Source organism: Branchiostoma belcheri, unplaced genomic scaffold (genome assembly GCF_001625305.1).
Source record: "Branchiostoma belcheri isolate BF01 breed outbred unplaced genomic scaffold, Haploidv18h27 scaffold78, whole genome shotgun sequence".
Taxonomy (NCBI): Eukaryota; Metazoa; Chordata; class Leptocardii; order Amphioxiformes; family Branchiostomatidae; genus Branchiostoma; species Branchiostoma belcheri.
This window is the reverse complement of record NW_017804442.1, coordinates 31,888-52,701: the sequence shown is the minus strand read 5'-3', so window position 1 is coordinate 52,701 and position 20,814 is coordinate 31,888. Positions and strand designations below refer to the sequence as shown.

The 20,814-nt window shown below is 43.9% G+C and overlaps 1 protein-coding gene across 1 annotated transcript in view; it reads left to right on the top strand.

Annotated features, from left to right (window-relative positions):
* LOC109485818 (ammonium transporter Rh type A-like) overlaps positions 1 to 20,814 on the top strand; it is a 32,497-nt gene that overhangs the window by 1,403 nt on the left and 10,280 nt on the right. The window contains exons 2-3 of the mRNA XM_019789502.1: positions 12,727 to 12,918; positions 13,520 to 13,658. Of these exons, the coding sequence (XP_019645061.1) occupies positions 12,871 to 12,918; positions 13,520 to 13,658 (187 nt within the window). The 5' untranslated portion in view covers positions 12,727 to 12,870. The remainder of the gene's footprint in view (positions 1 to 12,726; positions 12,919 to 13,519; positions 13,659 to 20,814) is intronic.

Here is a 20,814-nt window from a genome sequence, read left to right as displayed (position 1 = left end):
TGGGGGGGGGGTGATATAATTGCAGAAATGTCGACTGCCCAAGGCTAGTGGTTTTTTATAGGTCAACTCATTTGACCCCAGGAAAGGATTTGGAGGTTGAAAAGTGACACTTGTTGGGTCAGACCAATAGGAATCGAAGGGGTGGTAAAAGAAACAAAATTAAAACGTAACTTATATACAATATAATACTCATAGAAGTTGGTCGATTGACAGTCCAAGAAATAAGAATAAAGTCAATTGAAAAATAATTACAACTTATGGATAATGACAAGACAAGCAATTTTTATTATTTTTAATCTATTTCTTTTGCATTTCTTCAGCGTCGACTTTTTCCGATTGACGTTGGTCGGTTGACAATCTAAGAAAAAATTAATTGAAAAATAATTACTATTATTATTGTAATATACAAGACTTTTTTCATTTTTCATTTACTAGTATTTCTTTGGAATTTCTTGGCGTGGAATCTGTTGCAGTCTGAAACATCAGAACACAAGTGCAACAATGACAGTGACCTGTTGTTTTGGGTTGACGAACTGAAATTGGCAGGACCGTATCCATTTCGCTGGTGTAACTGAAAATAATGGAGAAAGACAAGCATTTTTTTGTTTTTCTTCTATTTCTTTGGCATTTTTTTGGCGTCAAATCTGAAACTGCAGAGAACAAGTGCGACATTGACAGTGACCTGTTGTTTTGAGTTACGAACGGCGACCTCTGACCCAGCATTCCTCGCGCGGCGGCGAGAGAAAACAAACGACCCATCATCCTGTCAGCCGGGGTCACGCGGGGTCAATCTCGCCGTATATTTAGTCTCGTGAGAATGTGAGAGATTTACAAGTGGCAAGGTCAGGGGCAGTAATTCTCGTGTTGTTGCGCGCTCTGCGGGCGATGGCCGGGCGTAAATTACTCACTGATCTGGCCTTTGGCATGGGAGATTTATTTCTATCGGCTTTTAAGGCTTGTGGCAAGTTCCTGGTAGTTTTTTTAGTCTCTACCAGAATAACAATGCTGGTAAAAAAACACACACAAAAAAAAAACAGTAGAATTTAGATTTAAAAAATGGAAAGAATTACTGAGTGATCTAGCTATTTATTACCTTTGGCATGGGGGACTTGTTTTTATCGGCTTTTAAGATTTTGAGTATAACTGTCAAAACAAGTAAAATTTAACCAAAGTGGGAAGAATATTACTGCCTGATCTGGCTATTTATCACATTTGGCATTGAAGATTTATTCTTATCGGCTTTTAAGGCTTGTGTCAAGTTTTTGGTAGTTTTTTAGTCTCGCCCAGACTAACTGTCAAAACAAGTAATATTTAACCAAAGTTGGAAGAATATTACTGGCTGATCTGGCCATGTATCACCTTTGGCATGGAGGATCGGCTTTTAGGGCTTGTGTCAGGATTTTTGGTAGTCTTTTTTAGTCTCCACTAGACTAACAATGCTGGTTCTACAATAGCAATATTAAGCCAAATACACTGAGAATAATTGGCATGGGGAGTTTGCAATTGGCTACCATAGAGTTCATTTTGGAGAAATATATAATGAAACCCTGAGAATGGTGGACTCACTTCTCCGGCCTGTCAGGCCCTATATAGACCAGGCGATATAGACTTGCTTGGTCCGAAACGGTTTTATCCACAGAGCTTCTAGAATTCCTTGCATAATGGTCTTGAGATTGAGTTTTATATCCAGTTTTATTTCAATCTTTGTGGACCATTCAATGAATGTGTGAGTATAGGAAAAAGGTGATGATTTTAATAGACTGAATATTGGCTTGGAGATCAAAATTAATGTGCTTATTGTGCTTTACACAGTCTTTTCGCTAGATGTCGCTGCTTTCGGGGCGAGTTGAACAACCCACTTTCGTTTTACGAGACTTGTCGAGATCCTCTTGGTTTCTGTTGCACTTAAGTTAAAACACTCTTTCTTGAAGGGATTCCTTACTAACAAAATGTGTCCATTAAATTCTAACACACTCTTACATGTACGTAAAGTCGCAATAAAATGGATCCCCATCCGTACCCCTCTCACCACTCCTGACCTATGACCTCCTGATGACATGTACACGTAATCGAACCCGGGCTTATCACGTTATGGGGTCACACACAAGGTCATACCAAACTTGGGGACGGACCGGGGAAGATCAGAGGAGGATCCTGTAGAACAGTTTCGTATTAAATTTGAAGCTGGCAAAAGCGCATATTCATTATTTATGGCATATCATACCGATGACAACAATCCTACATAATGCTTGACAACAATCAATATAAACAGTGTGTTTATTGATTTGAGAATTGTTGTACATGTATTAGCAAAACTATTTAAGGTAATGTCAAATAATAACTTGGACTATCATATAACAATGGCAACAAAACAGTGCTGTATGAGATCTAGCACATTTTTTCTGGTCATTTTCAAAGTTCCTTTAGTCAATGTCATATTTCTTCCACCCGTTGTTAACATTTCAGACTTTGAGGAAACTGTTGCCATAATAGAACAAGATCAGTTCGCCTGTACTCTTCATCAGATAGCACTACAGCAATTCATCATGCGTAACCCTATGATTGTGGACAGTCCCTAGAATTTAGTGTATAAAGTTTCACTCAGACGAGACTGCTAGCTAACACGTGAACCTCACGTGCACACTGAGTTTCTCTACCATCACAATACCGCATATTGTACTCGTTTGGAGCAAGAAGACAACTTACCGAGGAGCTTAGTAGATCTTCCTCAAACCGGTAAGGCAATTTTAACTCATAATATCACTGCACTGGAATTGTCATGATGATCCATAATGGTTGGTTTAACGTTTAACTTAGACACTTTAGAAAGATGGTGCCCTCCCTACGAAACTTGTGTAGAACTATCTCAATGCTTTTTGATATGTGATTTTGTCGTTTCAACGTGTCGTATAATTAATGACTGGGAACTTAGTTGAAAACATTTTTCAAATATGTTTTGACTGTAATTTATCATAGTCAAGTCTAAGGTTTCAAGGCCCATCAGGCTTCCGATGTTCCATATCAGACTGTTCTACAGTTAATCAAGAACAGGTTGGAATGTGTGGAACGTTGTTTTACTGATATGTAAGACTCCCAATGTATGTATACCATGTATTGTGCTTCTTCACTTGACCAATTAGTTCGTTTAGTACCTTCGCCAAGAAGGTTATGTTTTCAGAGGCGTTCGTCTGTGTGTCTGTCTGTCTGTCTGTGTGCCCGTCTGTAAACACGATAACTTGAGAAGGCCTTAATGGATTGACTTCATATTTGGTAGGAGGGTAGGTCTTGATGAGACCTCGAATGATTAGATTTTGAGCCCCCTAGTGGCTTCTTATGGTACTGCAGCTGAACTTCCGGTTTTGATATCTCGTGATATGGACATGCTAGGGCACATCTTCTGCTCTATAAAAACAAACATACTATGAGAGTATTAGACTAATCTACCTTGCAAAGACTATATAGACGAATCGTATGCCAAATCGTCTGATGCTTTTTACCCTGTCTGTGTGTCATTGTCATGTCTCCGAATGTCGTGCTAGTTTTACAGCCACAGACAGCACCCTGGGTGGATATGAACTGTCTGTCACCCCGTCTCAGCTCTAGTGGAATTTGTCACAGTCCATATCGTGATGGAAAATTACCGGCAGTTGCTCGGATGTTTCGTCGGATTATGTAATTATAAGGCCTTATAAGCTTGACATTGTGTTGTGTGGTGATAACAGACTCGGAATGAGGAGGGATTTGTCTTAGGATCATGGAAAGGAATGAGAGAGAGACTGAGAGATAGATTGAGAGAGAGACAGACAAACATGGCGAAATATGTCACATAGACACACATAAAACACTCGCACACACACACATGTACATATTGACACACAGACACACACAGACACACACACACACACACACACACACACACACATGCACACACACACACACACACACACACACACAGCACACACACACACACACACACACACACACACACACACACACACACACACACACACACACACACACACACACACACACACACACACACACACACACACACACACACACACACACACACACACACACACACACACACAGCCAAACAGGTACAGACGGGCACACACAGAGACGGACACGCGCGCGCGCACACACAGACACAAACGCAGACTGAGAGAGAGAGAGAGAGACGGTATAGTGAAAATGGGTCCTAAGTCATCCTCACTCTTCAACATGACTTTCCAATTAGGAGGATGTCAACATAGGAGTGGACGATAATCGTATTTTAGCTCCGCGGGTAGCGTTTGTGCGCACAGGTGGTGTGTGTAACTCTACCTCAAGGTCGTTCCTGGCCGTCAAGGTCATTCCTGGCGGCTTTTTAGCTTAATTAGTTACGCCAAGCTAAGTCTATCCTGTGGATGCCATCTATCCGGTATTGGTTATAACCTCTTTAAAAGATATATAATGCTACATGTCAAATACCACCTGTTCTGTTCATCTCTCGCGAGATCACGTTGTGAAGTAATTGGTCATTAATTTATTATCCTGATGAAGGCGCTGAAAATTTGATCTCTGTGTAACTTTATGCTGGAATAAATTTGGACGTTTTACTATGATTACTACCAATACAGATGAACTTTCACGATACTATGTGAAATACCACTTTCTTCTAGGCTATAGAGCAGTCGTTGTCATCTATACCCTGTTATGTATGTCATTGTCGACAGAGACTCCGAATAGGATTTGTGTTAGGGTGGTTGCCATCCATGCAATTACTTTGCGTTTTGGGTTGTTTTGGCCTGTTTTAGGCTTTTTGATCGGGTTTCTTTTTTGCACTGGATTTTTTTTGAGGGGGGGGGGGGGATTCCAGTGCAAAAAAGAAACTCCGATAAAAAAGCCTAAAAACACGCCAAAAATAATCCAAACCTCTGCTTGAAGAGTACAATACCGTTACATATGTATTTGGTCTTCCTTTTCTTCAAGTTTGGTTACAACATCTGTTATCAACGCACACATATTATAAAAAGGGAGATCATCAAGAACAAGAAAATCTTCTTTCTTGATCATCTGTTTTACATGTCCTTGTACTAGATTTAGGGTCTCCTGGTGATGTTATGCATGACAACAACTTTGCGCAGCCTCTTTCGCTTCTGTCACTGTTAGCTCTTTCCCAAGGTCGCGGATCGGGTCTATTTACGATGCAAATATGACGTGTCCTTGTCTGAACCCGTTCCTTGTTTTTCCGGACTCGGGCAAAAATCTTGCTGATGCTTTCCAAACGGCCACCATCTGTTGATAAAACTGATTCTAGATCTAGCTCTAGATCATCATGCATGAAACTTTTTGACACGTTCATATTTCAGAAAATGATCAAAACTTTACGTTTTGAGTGCACTAAGAATCTTCGCCTACAAGTTAAGTGCGAAATGGTGTCTCTTTAAAGCTGTCAACTGACACTTAAGATTTGTTTAGGGTTAAAGGCTTCAGCTTTGCAAACGACTTGAATTACAATCATGCAAGACTTTGCAAAAGCTTAAAGAGAATGAGGCTAAAATATGCTAAACTGTTCCATAATAGTCCTTGATGCAAATACAACCTTTAACGTTATTCTCTGAAGAGGTCATTTTGTACAAAGGTAGTTTTGCTGAGTGCAGCTGTAGACGTTGAAATGATCAACAAGCGGGCAGACAGTCCCGTCTCTGTTTCTTGGTGTTTGTCTTAAAGATTTGCTCCTCAGCGAAGGCCGCGTCTTTTGTTGCCTCCTTCGATCTCGTTTGGTTCCAAGACGGTGGTTCTGAGACACAAACAACGCGCCGTGACTTTAAGAAACTCAGGGCTCGAAATACTGGGTGCATGTGCACCTTAGAGCACCCAAATTTCGAGCTGTGCATCCAATTTTTTTCTGTGGGTGCACCAGTTCACCCAAATATTTTGGTAGGTATTTATGCATTTATAAATGTATAACAGTACACAGGATATTCTTGGCATCTAAGTGTCAGAAAAATAATAAAATCTTTGTTGTAGAACTTGTTCAAGGTTTTGACGTTAGCTCCGATCCAAGCTCAGAAGAGGAGCAGTAAGATCTGTAATTGGGTTTTGTTTTATATGGTATACCCAAAAAACGTTTTGTGCACCTAATTTTAAGGTTGGGTGCACCAGTATAGCCTCCATAGCATGCCAAAAACGGGGAGTTTTTGGGGTCATCAGGGTCTTTGGGAGCTTTTATGTGCTATTTTCTGATTGCATATAGACAACATAGCCGGCCTGATTGAATTACCTCCGTTTTTTGAGAACTGGGCTAATCAACAGCCGAAGACCACCAAACCCCCAGTTCTATAAGCCTGCTACGGAGGCTAGCACCAGTGCACCTATTGCCAAAAATGAATTTTGAGCCCTGCGTTAGGAAACTAATTAGATTTCTTAAGTCACGCTGGCTGAGCTGTACACAGCCCACAGGTGCGACATATCTGCGGGAGGCAAGGTCACCTCAGGTCACCCCAGGACGGTCTGTGTACGGTCGTGTTGTCAGACTGAGACGGAAGCCAGGAAGGAGCAGTTCTGGTTTGGCAGCAGAGCGTTGGGGTTTTTTGTGGACTCAGATCGGAAGAGCTTGGTTAAAGAGCTGGCTTTGTGGTGGGAAGGTTCAGTGGAAGAGAAGACGGCCCTGCTTTCTTAAAGTCTCCAAGTCTAAACAAGTGGTGGAAGGCGTGTCATCTTTATTCCTATTGTAAGTAATGTTGTTGTTCTTTTGCATAGAAGATTGTGTTTTAGTAGCGTTTTGGTGTTTGTGGTTCAGCAGCATAACTCAAGAATCTATGTATGGATTGTTAAGAAATTCGGTATGAGGTGTCTTTACTTGATTGGATTTTAGACCGCCTAGTGACTTTCCCTGGTACTGCAGCTTTGTGCCTTGCATGTGTTTGGTGTTTTTTCATATAAGGCCATGTTGATTTGATTATATGGATGACATCCTCCGAGAACCCCAAAACTGATGCGCGCGTGCGAATAAAAAAAAAGTTTTGCAAAAAAAAAAAGATGTTTTCATTATGAAATCTACGTGGTCATGAGGGTTGAACAAATGGGACAAGAATATGGTTTGGCGAATAATCTAGTCTTCAAGTTCATTTCTTTACAATTTCGTCTTTTTTCGTTTGATTTTGGCATCCAGCATTCTACGACATTGGTATAGTTTTTATTTATTATTTTTTTGTAACTTACGGTATAGATCTATTTTTGCTCATTTTGCAACTGTTTTGTACGATTTACAGTATGGTTGAAAACTTTTTTTTTGGAAACGGCCGAAAATTCATGCGCGCGCGGATGTCATCCATATAATCAAATCAACATGGCCTTATGGTATCGAATAATGTAGTTAGAACTTTGGTGTAGTCATGATCGGCTAAAGGCGTGGTCACAAGAAATCGTCGTTGTGTTGTCAGACTCAGACCCACCTTCTTCGAACCCGAATCTTGTTCGATCTGACGTAATTCGAACCGAACGCGTGTTCTATTTGGCTTGATTAAAAGGTGCGAAGACACCGCCAAAAGTCTTCTACTAAGCTTAAGTTAAGTTAATTCCATGTTCAATTTGTACTCCAGTGACATTTGCGCGAAAGACTTAAGCATTCGTCCTTCGAACTGCCGACCTTGCGTGGTTTGGATATATATAACTTATAAGCACGGTGGTCAAATTTAAGCCCCAATGTTCCCACCTTCTTTCGAACCCGAATCATGTTCGATCTGACGTAATTAGAACCGAACGCGTGTTCCATTTGGCCTGGTTCTAAAGACACTGGTATCACAGTCAAAGTCATCTACTAAGCTTAATTCACGGTGTTCAACTTGTACGTGTATGCAGCAAATCCAGACATATTGTACACCAGACTTAAGCATTTGTCCTTCGGTCTGCTGATATTGCGTAGTATGAGGTGGTCAGATTTGGGCCCCAATCTTCCTACCTTCTTTCGAACCCGAATCATGTTCGATCTGACGTAATTCGAACAGAACGCGTGTTCCATTTCATTTGGCTTGATCAAAAGATACGAAGACACCGGCAAAAGTCAACTACTAAGCTTAAGTTAAGTCCATGTTCAATTTGTACGTGTGTGCAGCAACTCCAGACATTTTGCGCGACAGACCTAAACATTCGTCCTTCGGTCTGCCGACCTTGCGTGGTTTGGGTAAAAATCCGCGGGGAAATACCTCGTCAAGATCACGTCCGATTCCGACATTCTGCGGCCCAGCTGCCTCGTGTCTGTCACTTTGAGTTGGCAATGACTTTGGGGAAGTTGTGTAATAGGATTTTCTTAAAGACGGCTTGCAGTATCTTCTTTGTGAATGTCAAGTTCGTGTATGACGACATGATACATCGTAAAGAAGCTTTATTGGCTGAACAAGAAGTAAAGTGACGTATTGCATCGTTACGATTGATCGCTAGATGGCGCTACGTTTTTTCTACACCCTAGTGGTATTGGAACATGGTGTGTCAGAATATTGGGTTGTCAGAATATTGGGGTGTCAGAATATTGGGGTGTCAGAATATTGGGGTGTCAGAACATAAGGTGCGTCGGAATGTAGGGATGTATCAGACCGTAGCCAGTTCTAACTCAAAACTTCACGAGAATAACGTACAGCCAGTTCTATCTAGAACATCGATATCGATGCACTGGTCCGGTTGATTTCACCCAAGTCACGCGTACCTGTGCGCCACCAGTTTTAACCAGTCCCAAACAAACGAGCGGCTTTCGTCAGATTCCCACAGCGTAAGCAGTAAGGAGCGGTTTGAGCTAGTTCTAACTAGAAAATGACGACATTGACACACCGCTTTTACAGCGAAACCGACGACCTGGAATCAAACGTTGAGAAACCACATGCTGTGGCTCCAGTCACACAGGTCATGCGTCGTAAGATCGTTGACTGCCTTCTTGGGACAGTCATGCATATAAAGCATAGCCAGGCTTTGGGATGCGGCTCCCTTGGTGGCAACCTGTACTCTTTACCGCGAACCAACTCCCCTGGCATGTTATCTGTCTTTTTGGCCAATTTCTACTCTTTCCAGTCGCCTCCCGAAGTCTGGTAGAGGCTAGATACCACGTACAAAATTCAGCCGTCTTGTTAAAGGAAAATTCTGCCTTAGATCCTTGTCTGTCCTGGTTCTGTCTTAGCCTTCTTAAAAATCCTACATCAAAATCGTACGACGACATACAACGAAGAGTGTGACCTCATCTTGACACCGCCCACAAGTCCACGCCCCCAACACACCACCGGCTTCTGCCAATCTGGTCAGAACTAGACGAACAAAACAGGGCGTCGGGGAGTCCTGTCACTTTGCCTGTTACAACCTGACCATCTAAAGCCACAGTGGAATGCTTTCTGCTTAATGGTACCCAAAACAGTACAATTTCCAAGTCAATTTTCTGGTCATTGTTTTTGATAGTTAGTTGTATAGTTGAATACTGATGTCATGGCAAAAAAAATCATGCTATGTCGCTGACGAAAAACGGTTGCTTACTTCGTATCGTAGGCTGGTTTTAGCTATTTTACTGTTGGTATAAGAAGATAGAGAGACGGCTCATGTAGCTTGCTTGGGTCCATTTCAAACGCTTCAAGTAAAACTACCTATTTTGTTTCTCCTATTCGCCAGGTGTGTATTAGTTGTCTTGTGTCTTTTCCCTGCCCTTTGACTCCAGTACGACTGATACTACAATCATCCCAGCAGGGAGTCCCATCATGGAAAGTTCGGTACCCTTAATGTTAAGCCTACCCAGAGGCGCACCCGGGGTAGACACAGTTTGATGTAAATTCCAAAACACATACAGCCCATACAGACAACTTCACGGCATCCCTTCTTTCTGCGTAGAAGTAAACAGTGATTGGAACTCTAGCCTCCGTAGCAGGCTTATAGAACTGGGGGTTTGGTGGTCTTCGGCAGTTTTCTGATTAGCCAGGCCAGCTATGTTGTCTATATGCAATCAGAAAATAGCACATAAAAGCTCCCAAAGACCCTGAAGACCCCCCCCCTAAAAAAAAAACAGTTCTTGGCATGCTATGGAGGCTACTAGAACTTCACGCTTGGCCCACTGTAGTGGAACTTGTCCTCCCCTCCCTCTCCTAGCGCCCGAAGGTTAGCTTATACTAGTTTGGAGTGCTCTATATAATATGATAAATGTACATGTATATTACTTAATTGCTCTCTTAAATCAAATGATCTCTTAAGACTGACATACTTGTACGTATGGCGATTAACGTCTGTATCTTAAAGAATAGAAGGTTGGCTCAATCGTTGAAGCAAATACTACAGGATGACCACCCCCTATACGACCTTGTCCCCTTTTCAGATCTAAAGATACAGGGCATACACACAGATACAAAGACATCATATCCATCCCACACCTCTTAGCTAGAACAAAAAGACTCCTTTATATATATAGCTCTGTTCTATATCAGTCAATCAAACTATATAATCAGACAATAGAAAGAATCCAGTAGGCAATAATGGAGACGTATCAGTCAATCAGTGATGTACGTAAACACATGTACATTGTGTTTCTTTAAGTTTGTTATGATTGCTAATCATTAATATCAACGCCAATCAGGCTCCATTTTGTGTGTCTCCAAGTGTTTATAAAAGAACAACAACATGATACAAGAACTGGGGTAGAGTTGAAAGACCTTTGGATGAACTTTAAGTGGCGTAGCGTCCCGCTGTGAGGCTGACATTCTTCCCGACCCCTCCACCCCACCTGTAGCGTTACCTGCGCCGGAGGGAACAACAGCGACCCCACCCTATAGCCTCTACCAGGCTTCGGGAGGCGGCTGGAAAGAGTAGAAATTGGCCAAATAGAGAGATAACATGCCAGGGGAGTTGGTCCACTAGAGAGTACAGTTCGGGTGCGGCAAAGGCTGTATTCTCTACCGGACCAACTCCCCTGGCATGTTATCTCTCTATTTGGCAAAGTTCTACTCTTTCCAGCCGCCTCCCGAAGCCTGGTAGAGGCTAGTGTTCTCTCTATTTGGCCAATTTCTACTCTTTCAGCCGCCTCCCGAATCCTGGTACAGGCTAACCCCACCCCGCCTCAGTGACGCAGAGTGCGCGGATGTGCCGTGTTAGCCAGACCATTAGGTCGATTCTTTACCGTTTAGACACCCTTTTTTTCACACATGTTTACATCGTTGTTATCTTGCTGTGTTGCCAGTTTTCAGATATGTTTCTGCTTGACTGATCCAACTGCGTCCATGTGTATCTGTGTATTGCATGTTTTGTTGCCTATAGTAGCCACTGTACTTGTATCCATCCATTCAAATTTTTATTCATACACTGTTGTCTGTATACGACAGGCATACTTCACAATTGCTTACTTGTCATATCCTCTACCAGGCTTCGGGAGGGGGCTGGGAAGAGTAGAAACTGGCCAAATAGAGAGATAACATGCCGAGGGAGTTTGGTCGGCTGGGGAGTACAGTTTGCCGCAAATTTCTACTCTTTCCAGCCACCTAACGAAGCCTGGCAGAGGCTATATAAGTCCACGTGTTTGTGTGGTGTGACTGAAAGTGATAATGGTTAACATAAATCACTATTGAGTTGATGATATGTTACCGCGAGACCTAATTGATAGCTACTTCATTTTGTTCAACAACGTATAGATTATCACTTATTGGAAAATTACTTAAACACTTTGTCCGGCTGGGGACACTAGTTGTTTACGATCCTTGTAGTCTTAACTCGTCAAAAGTACACCTAGTTGGCGATGCTTGTTTCTCGAAAAGAAACCTGGAGGATATTTTCTGTTTCTATTCTCACTTTCTTGGCTATTACACGTAAATGATACTCATAATTAGCGTGGTTAAATACCTGTTTAACACATATGTAGCATATGTTGTTGTTTTTAGCCGGACACGGTCCACAGTTTGTTGTTAACGGCTTGGAACATTTCATACCACCTCCCCGAGGCAGAGATCGTACTGATTAGATCCAGATAACATGTTTCACATCTTTCTAAGGTGTAATTTGAAAATAGATACATCTAAGGTATGCAGGCAGGGCGCCTGAGAGTAACGCTTTCTCGAAGAAAAAATACGACCTGCAACAAACTGCACACTTGACTCTGCTAAGCTGTCTCCTATTTCTAACCCCTGTTCTTCTTCTTACCCTTATCGTGTACAAATAGGTAAATACTAGTATATCAAAGAATGTTTAGACCTTAGAACAAGTGGTATAATTAAGTTGGTCCATCTATAGTTTTGTTCGTAGGTTAATTCTTTTGTACTCGTGTCTGTGTGTAAGTCTAGTTATAGACCTTACGAAAGTCGCTGCACTTTTGTTGTGTCAATGAAGTTCTCTATATTCATAGTAGTAGCCTCGGCAGGCTTCGGGAGGAGGCTGGAAAGAGTAGAAATCGGCCGAATAGAGAGATAGCATGCTCCCGGGAGCGGCAAACTGTACTCTCCAGCAGACCAACTCCCCTGGCATGATCTCTCTATTTAGCCGATTTCTACTCTATCCAGCCGCCTCCCGAAGCCTGGTAGAGGCTATATTCTTTATACACCTTCTCGAGTCTTGCTGTTTTGTTGTCGGACATCGCGTGACAGAGAAAGAGACGGCACCCGTCCCAACCAAACCAGTGTTGTCCGGTCTCCGATATTCTGGACGCATGCCCACAGGCTCTTCCTGGGACCTTCTTAACATGCCGAATCACGCGTCAGCGAACGCGCTGACACGTTTTACTCTCACCAACAGGAGTCGGACGGACTCAAGGCTGTAGGACGCAGACCAAGGCAGACTAACCTAGCGACAAGACCGGACGGGCTTCAGAGCGCTCTCTCAGTGTACGGACACTCAACCAGTGGCGATATTCAAACCTAGGACAGCAGCGAAGACAACATGGCTTGGAGGCGAGGCAAGCTAACGGCCATTCTGCTCATATTTGAGGTAGGTTTACTTAATGATAGACTTTGAATGGGTGGTGTTTGTAGATTTGGTGCTGATTGGTGTACAATGTGGGCGTACGCGACGTGACGAAAAACAACTTAAATGGTGATAATAGCCGTGGGAGCACTTTATTAAGGCAATTATTTGCTGCTAGCTTTGAACTGACCGGGAAATTTGGGTGGAAAATGTTATTACGGAAGGGAAAATTTTCTACCAGCTGGTTGAAAATTCGGCTAGTCGGCCTCGAAAAAAATACCGACCAACGTCTGAACTTTCCTCACTCGGTAGTAGAACAACAATTTTCCTTCTTCGAATTCGCGACCTCGAAAAAGGCCCGTACGTTTCGCTCTCGGTGCTGTACTTTTCATGCTAAGTGCGAAGGGGGCTGGGCTAAGAAGTTGTTTTTGTGGTAAGCGTCCTAAGCAGTCGGATCCAGTTTGTTTGCCCAGCATCACACGCGTGCCTGTTGCTTGTGTACCTTGGACTATATTTGCCTCTCCCACACTGTACATGTGTGTGAGTTTTCACGGGATATTCCTTCACCGCTGTTTACTCTGGGTAACTTTTCCTCCGTATCTTCTCTTTCTTTTCCCTCCCCCAGGTTGTGTTTATCGTGTTGTTCGGGATCCTGGTGGTGTACGATGACGAGGCGAACGCCACCGCGAAGCAGAACAGCCTCACTCCGGACCAGCCGGGAGGCGCCGACGCCGACAACAACGTGCTCCGGGCATACTACCCCAGTAAGTTTTTTTTTTTCACGTGGTTTGATTGATTGTTGAAACTGAGATCAGAGAGATACTTTGTCTGCATACAATGAGAGTTATTTTGTTTCGGCATACCGTTTAATGTTATTTAAAAAATATTAATGCATTTCACAAAAGGATACATGACACAAACCGAAAAAAATGACACAGTTCAAGAACTAACAAGTCAACGAGTAAGTCTTAACTAAGATCTGCAAGCAGATCTTTTGGTGGCTGCAACTGAGACACAGTATTATCAAATTGGTAGCCTCCACCAGGCCTTTCTACGGCAATACGGATCGTAGAATTCGGCAAAAAGGAGAGTAAAATTGGCCAGTGGAGTCCGGCCGCGGAAGGTTGTTTCTTTCTCTCCACGGCCTGTGTCAAACCCCAAGGCGGCTGAACTCCCCTGGAAACATAGCCAGCGTAGTCTGTTAGAGACTATCAAATTGGCAAGACTGGTAGCCTGGGTGCCAGACTCATAGCACGGACTAGGTCCAGGATCAGGACGGGTCTGTGGTATACTTTTGGATCAGGGCATAACTGAGGGGGGCCGTGGTATAATTTCTTTGGAGGCATGTTGGCCCTCGCTCGAGCCGAGCCAACTCGTGTGTATCCCCTGGAAACAGTCTGGTACCAAGGCTACGAGACAGTATCATTGGCAGGGCAGTTTCCAATATGCCACCTTAACTTTGGCTGGTGAAAAAACAAGATACCAGTACAAAAAGCAAGCCCGATAAAACGCTTAAAAACACGTCCACAATAATCCGAGGCCTAAACCTCTGCCTAGATGAGAGTAGACGCCCTGTGCCCCCTCACACCCCTGCCACGCCCCCTACAAGCCCAGCATACGCCACTTATAATTACTTAGTATGTGTTAGGGGCGAACCATGTACGATGGTGAGGGGTGGGGGTGAGAGAAAGGGATGAAAAAGATTCAAGGTGCACCATTAATTTGGTCAAACGTATTGAAAGTTGGAATAGAAAAATATAAATTTTGATTTTTTGAATTGAAAAAAAGTTTGCGGACTTCTACAAAAAAATGCGAAAAAAATGTCACCGATCTACTGTACCATCCCCGACATTGTTAGTGGTCGATCCCTTAAGGTCGTTCTGGTAACGATTGTTTTGATAATCATTAATACGGAGCGACCACCAACAAAGATACAGATATCCTTGCGTGAACTAAGACACATTTTACAGAATATTCTGTCTATGAGGTACATATACTCTCGCCACCAAAGTTTGAGAAAACTCTAATCACAGTCAAAACTTGCAAAGTAGGGCACGTCCTTCGACAAGAAGTGTCCCAGCAATGAGCACATCAACCTTAAGGGCGAGTCTTTTTTGTAAAACTTCGATCCACAAACTTCTCTATGCCTGGTTAAAGAACAGGGGATTGGGTTCTAGTTTTGGGTCCATAATATGTGTGTGCTCACGTACGCTCCAATTTTACTTTCACACATACCCTCTGGCGTTATGACCATTGGCGTGTTTCTGTCCTTCGTATATCCTTTTTATCACTTTTCAGAGGTACATTAGTTATCCTTTTAACACCTGATCACCAGAAACTAATTTTTCTTCTTTGACGACTTTGCGTAAATGCGTGAGTTGGAAACTCCATATGTGTGTGTTCATGTCATGTAGACAAATGTCAATCGTTTCACACCTTCGAAAAGACTCGTTGTATCGGATTGTGAATGCATCATTAGGTTATAATTGCCAGATGCGACCCGGTGAATGGATACGTTGCCAACCCCTTGTATTCGGGTCACTTCTCAACCCGTAAAGATGTCAAGACAAGCCGGCTTCTCTCTGATATTTACAATGTTGTTTTTAACACAGGGCACAACGATTTGTACCTATTCAGTACGTGGATTCGTTTGAGACAAAAAAAACAATTAATTATAATGGCCTGGTGCCGCCCACTTGACAGTAACTGGTTTACAATTACAAATTTGCAAAGTGCGCTGGTGACAAACTTTGTTTGTTTACTACCGGTAATGGACTTTGTTCGTTTTATAATGGCCTGCGACCTTCGAATGGCGGCAACCTCAAACTTTGCCGTAGCTCCGTGATAACGAAGTAAAAACACACCGTCTTTCACTCGTGGAGCGAATTTTCACTCTTTTTGTGAAGAATAGAACGTAATGCTGTGTAGAGATACACGTAGCCTGGAACCCAGACCCTGTGTAGGCCCTGGAGCCGAGGAGCTGGCCTGTGTAGGCCCTGGAGCCGAGGAGCTGGCCTGTGTAGGTCCTGGAGCCGAGGAGCTCGCCTGTGTAGGCCCTGAGCCTTGGAGCTAGCTTGTGTAGCTATGTATAGGACCCATGCCCCATATAGGCCCTGGAGCCGAGGAGCTAGCCTAGGTAGGCCCTGGAGCCGAGGAGCTGTCCTGTGTAGGCCCTAGAGCGAGCTAGCCTGTGTAGGCCCTGGAACCCAGGAGCTGGCCTGTGTAGGCCCTGGAGTCGAGGAGCTGGCCTGTGTAGGCCCTGGAGCCGAGGAGCCGGCCTGTGTAGGTCCTGGAGCTGAGGAGCTCGCCTGTGTGAGCCTTGGAGCCGAGGAACTGGCCAGGCTGTGTAGGCCCTGGAGCCGAGGAGCTGGCCTGTGTAGGCCCTGGAGCCGAGGAGCTGGCCTGTGTAGGCCCTGGAGCCGAGGAGCTGGCCTGTGTAGGCCCTGGAGCCGAGGAGCTGGCCTGTGTAGGCCCTGGAGCCGAGGGGCTGGCCTGTGTAGGCCCTGGAGCCGAGGAGCTGGCCTGTGTAGGCCCTGGAGCCGAGGAGCTGGCCTGTGTGGCCCTGGAGCCGAGGGGCTGGCCTGTGTAGGCCCTGGAGCTGAGGAGCTGGCCTGTGTAGGCCCTGGAGCCGAGGAGCTGGCCTGTGTAGGCCCTGGAGCCGAGGAGCTGGCCTGTGCAGGCCTTTGAAAAAGTCTAGCACCCAGGCTACATGACACACCTGTTGATTTTCTCTCGTTGCTCATTCCTCACTGCAAGCATCCCGTTTCTGCTAAACACAACACCTACAAACTAGCCAACGCGACAGAGTATGTCCTGTACAGGTGTCTGTACAAGCTCTCAGAGAGCAATTAGTCTTCGCTTTAATCAACAAGGAGACATGTTCTTGTTTGTTATCATCCTTGAGGCCATCCCTCATGTCCCTGGACAATCTCAGGACCTCTCCGGCCAATTCTTCACCCGCTCTCTTCCGTGACCTCACAGTGACCCTGACATGTTCCCAACTCCGGCTGGTTCGCGTCGCTTTGGAAGTCGGTTGTCGACAAACCCGGGGAAGGAATTCGACGCGTTTTTCTGAGATGGTTATCGGGCTAACGGTGGCCAAGCAAAACGAAGGGTAAACATCTTGCAGCGACAAGGTGTCCCCCGGTCTTCATTACTCTCGGTTGTTTTCATCTGTCGCGCTAGAAAAATGTCCTTGACATACAGTAGTTTCTTTTGTTGAATCTGCAGCTTTGTCGGTATAGGATTCCCTCACTTTTTCACAAATGCATTATTTTAGACTAGCGATGGTCACGAAATTGGAAATTGTTTCCTAAAAAGCACATAGCCTGGATGCCAGACCCATACAACGACAGATGAAACCAGTCCCGTTTGAGGACGAAACATGTGATACAAAGCGTTAAAAATGATGGTGTTGCTACCAGCTGTCTTGGTGTGTGATTGTCTCACTTCACAAATTAAGCATTTCAGGCTATATGTTCTAGCTATGGCCTTGAAATTGAGATTGATTTTCTAGAAACAGTACGAAGGAAAGTTGACACATTCTTGCCATACCGTACATCACCCCACTGGCGACTTCGGACAGACTTGTGTTACACCTTATCGTTGTTATTAGAAACACGGCGTTAGTAAGACTGGAGACTGTCGGAAGAAGGCAGCCAACAAGTGGGTCGTGTCAGCTGAGTCAGAGAGAAGACGGGACACGCCCTTAAATTCAAGGTCACAAGCATCGTACGATGCACGTACGATATTTTTCACGACGAAATCGCAGAATGTCGAAGTATAAACGGGTGCATTAGTTTGATCTAAGACACATATCAATATTCTATCAATAAAGTCATGGTCACGCACGTCTTACGATTGTCTTACGACCACAAACTGAGGACATTCGGGGGGGGGGGGGGTAGTCGTGTGTGTGCCCTGCTCAAATTCAAATAGAGAATACTAGTACATTGTCTTACTCTTAGATCCTTGTCGTCGATTGGTCTGTTACAACCTGCTTGAACATTTCTGCGGCATCAAAACTGTACGACTGCCCGATTAAAGACGAAAGAGACCAAGCCTTCTGTATCTGTATAGCCGGATGACCCCCCTTTCGCTGCGTAACACATCAAGTCACACGATATCTGGATAAAACCGACCTAAACCAGCACAAACCACACCAAACCAACTCTCGCGCACGCACAGTAAACTGCAGTAACCCCAATAACATCATCGCAGCAGGTTTCCACCCCTACCAGTCATGACGTCATGCCCCATCTCCAGCCCGCATCCCGCTGTGAGGTGAGGTCAGAAAAGCGGAAAAACCGCCCCTGGAGTCACCTGTACTCACCTATGTGTACAGACTCTACAGAACAGCAATAAATAACATCGTACTGTCAGGAGCATTATACAAACTCCCCTCCCTATTTGGTTAGTGGTAGTGTGTAGTTATACTGAGAGAGAGAGAGAGAGAGAGGGAGAGGGTGAGGGAGAGAGAGAGAGAGAGAGTGTGTGTGTGTGTGTGTGTGTAGTTATACTGTGTAGTTATACTGTAGTTAAAAAGAGAGCGATAGTGTTTGTAGTTAGACTGGTCGAGACTACCATTACTTCTCAACAGACTAGCTATTCTTCTTTTCATGAAAGCAAAACTCTTGAGGTACGAGTAAGGGGATCACATGAAGCAGTCATACCTTGCTAAGAGGATAATATTACGGAGTGGATGATGGTAGTTATTTTGCTCAGTTGCGTACGGTGCAAAACACAGAGGCGGGGCACTGCACAATAACAAAGCTACTGTGTTTTAACTCTTCCTATTATTTCTACCAGGTCAGGTAAGCTTCACTACGTCACAAATGAATCATCAGAAGGATGAACTAAGTGGATTAAGTCAAGGATGATTTCATTAAATGTGACTTAGTCACGTTAAGACAATAATTGACCAAAAATTCAATCACTTGTTCATTTTATCGGAAACCTACAAACCAAGGCGAGAACTGTCATCAAGTAATATTTTGCACCAAAATTGGAAAAGATCTTGGTGTGGTTGTAATTTATTTCCGCTTTTCAACATATTTGAGCGGGCTGCCAACTTCTACTCTCCATAACCCCTTAGGTAGGCCTGGTGGAGGCTAACGGAATGACAATACAGCGCGTTGTTTTGCTCAAAATTTTGGCCATTTTCCAAGTGATACAAGCTACCCAATGCTAGTCCATTTGTCACCGGTATATAACGTACGTATATATGAATACATATATACAATGCGTTGGTAATATTTTCAGTGAACTGTGCTGTTCTTTACAAATTGACAAAAAAGCTATTTGGACAAGCCTTCGTGTGTGTGCCTGCACTAATCCAGCTCGACTTAATTAAACAATGAAGCAATGAATCGACATGATGCCATGAAAGGGACATCTGTATTGGTAAAGCCCATTCATGCAAAGTTAATCTCAAACTATGTACCTCTTTCTTACCTTGATGAACTTTAAGGTCATCTTTAAGTGTTTGGGATTAAAGAGGTATTTGTAGACCGCCAACAGTATGTTGATCTTTACAAAAACTGCAGGTGTGTAAGACCTGACCTTATAAGGCTGTTCTAGCGGAAACATTGAAGATGCAGAATCTGTAAATTATCTTGTAGATACTAGTATTCAAAACACTACGAAAGAAGGCTGGCATTCAGGCATGTTTTATGTTGGTCCCCGTGCTGTGGCGATCTCAGCAGAAAAGCTAAGAAACCATTTTTGCCACACTGGATGCCATGATGCCAGGCTGTTTCCAGAGCCTATACAGACCAAATTCCCAGCTCCCCAAAGCAAATATTACCACCACCCCACTGCTTTTTAGACCTTGAAAAACCTCATTGAAGGCTCTTGAGCCGAGGAGCTGGCCTGTGTAGGCCCTGGAAACAGTCTGGTACCCTGGCTATCGTGAAACGAACCAGCCCCACCTGACTCCAAACCACTTGAAAAGTTGTTTACGACTCTGGCCCAGGTGTGCAGTCAGTAATCCGTGTGGATTTTACACGGAAACTTCGGTAATCTCCGTGTCCAGTATTACATACCATGCGGGAAGCCACCAATAACTCTGACCAATAACTCCAAGTAGCCTTGTAAACAGACCATCGTGGCTCCCCGATCTCTACGGCGCTTGCCCACCAAGCCTCCCCCACAGCGCACGACAAGTCTCTACCAGGCTCCTTTGCAGGCTGAATATATTGTAGAAATCGGCCTAAAAGGAATGTAGCAGGCCAAATTAGCCATCCATATATTGACTTCTCTATGGCCGGCTATTTAAACTCCAATGGCAATAATCAGAAAGACAGGCTAAAAGAATTGGTTGCCAAAATACTGGTGTTGAAACACTCCAAAGCCAGCCTGTAGAGAATTGTCACTAGGCAAGGAAATCCTCCCGAGGCGAAAGCGTATAGAGGTCCATTAGCCAATGTAATTGGTTCCAAGAATCAGCTCCAGATCTCATGTGTCATAAGGAGTGGCACACCTGTTATTAGCATCTTAGATCACGTACACAAACAACAAAGCAACGTAAGCGTACTTCTCAGGAGGCTTTGGTTCTCTACTACCATTACAACACCTAGTCTTCATACTTAACTGAGGAAGATCAAAATACGCAGTTGTACATTTGCTTAGATTATGAATTGCATAGAAAGATGCCAAGTTGCAAACAGTACTGATTTCATGGCCTCTGCCAGGCTTCGGGAAGCGGCTGGAAAGAGTAGAAATTGACCAAATACTTGGCAAAAGACAGATGATGTGCCAAAGGAGTTAGTCCGCGCTAATAGAACACTTTGCCGCTCCCTGCGTACTGCTATGAGTTATTTGGCCTGATAGAGGCTACTTATTTCTTCCGACAATCGCCCTGTCATCTTTAATAGTCGAGAAAGGAGAGAAAAAATGTGGAAGCCAAAGGTCAACCTACAA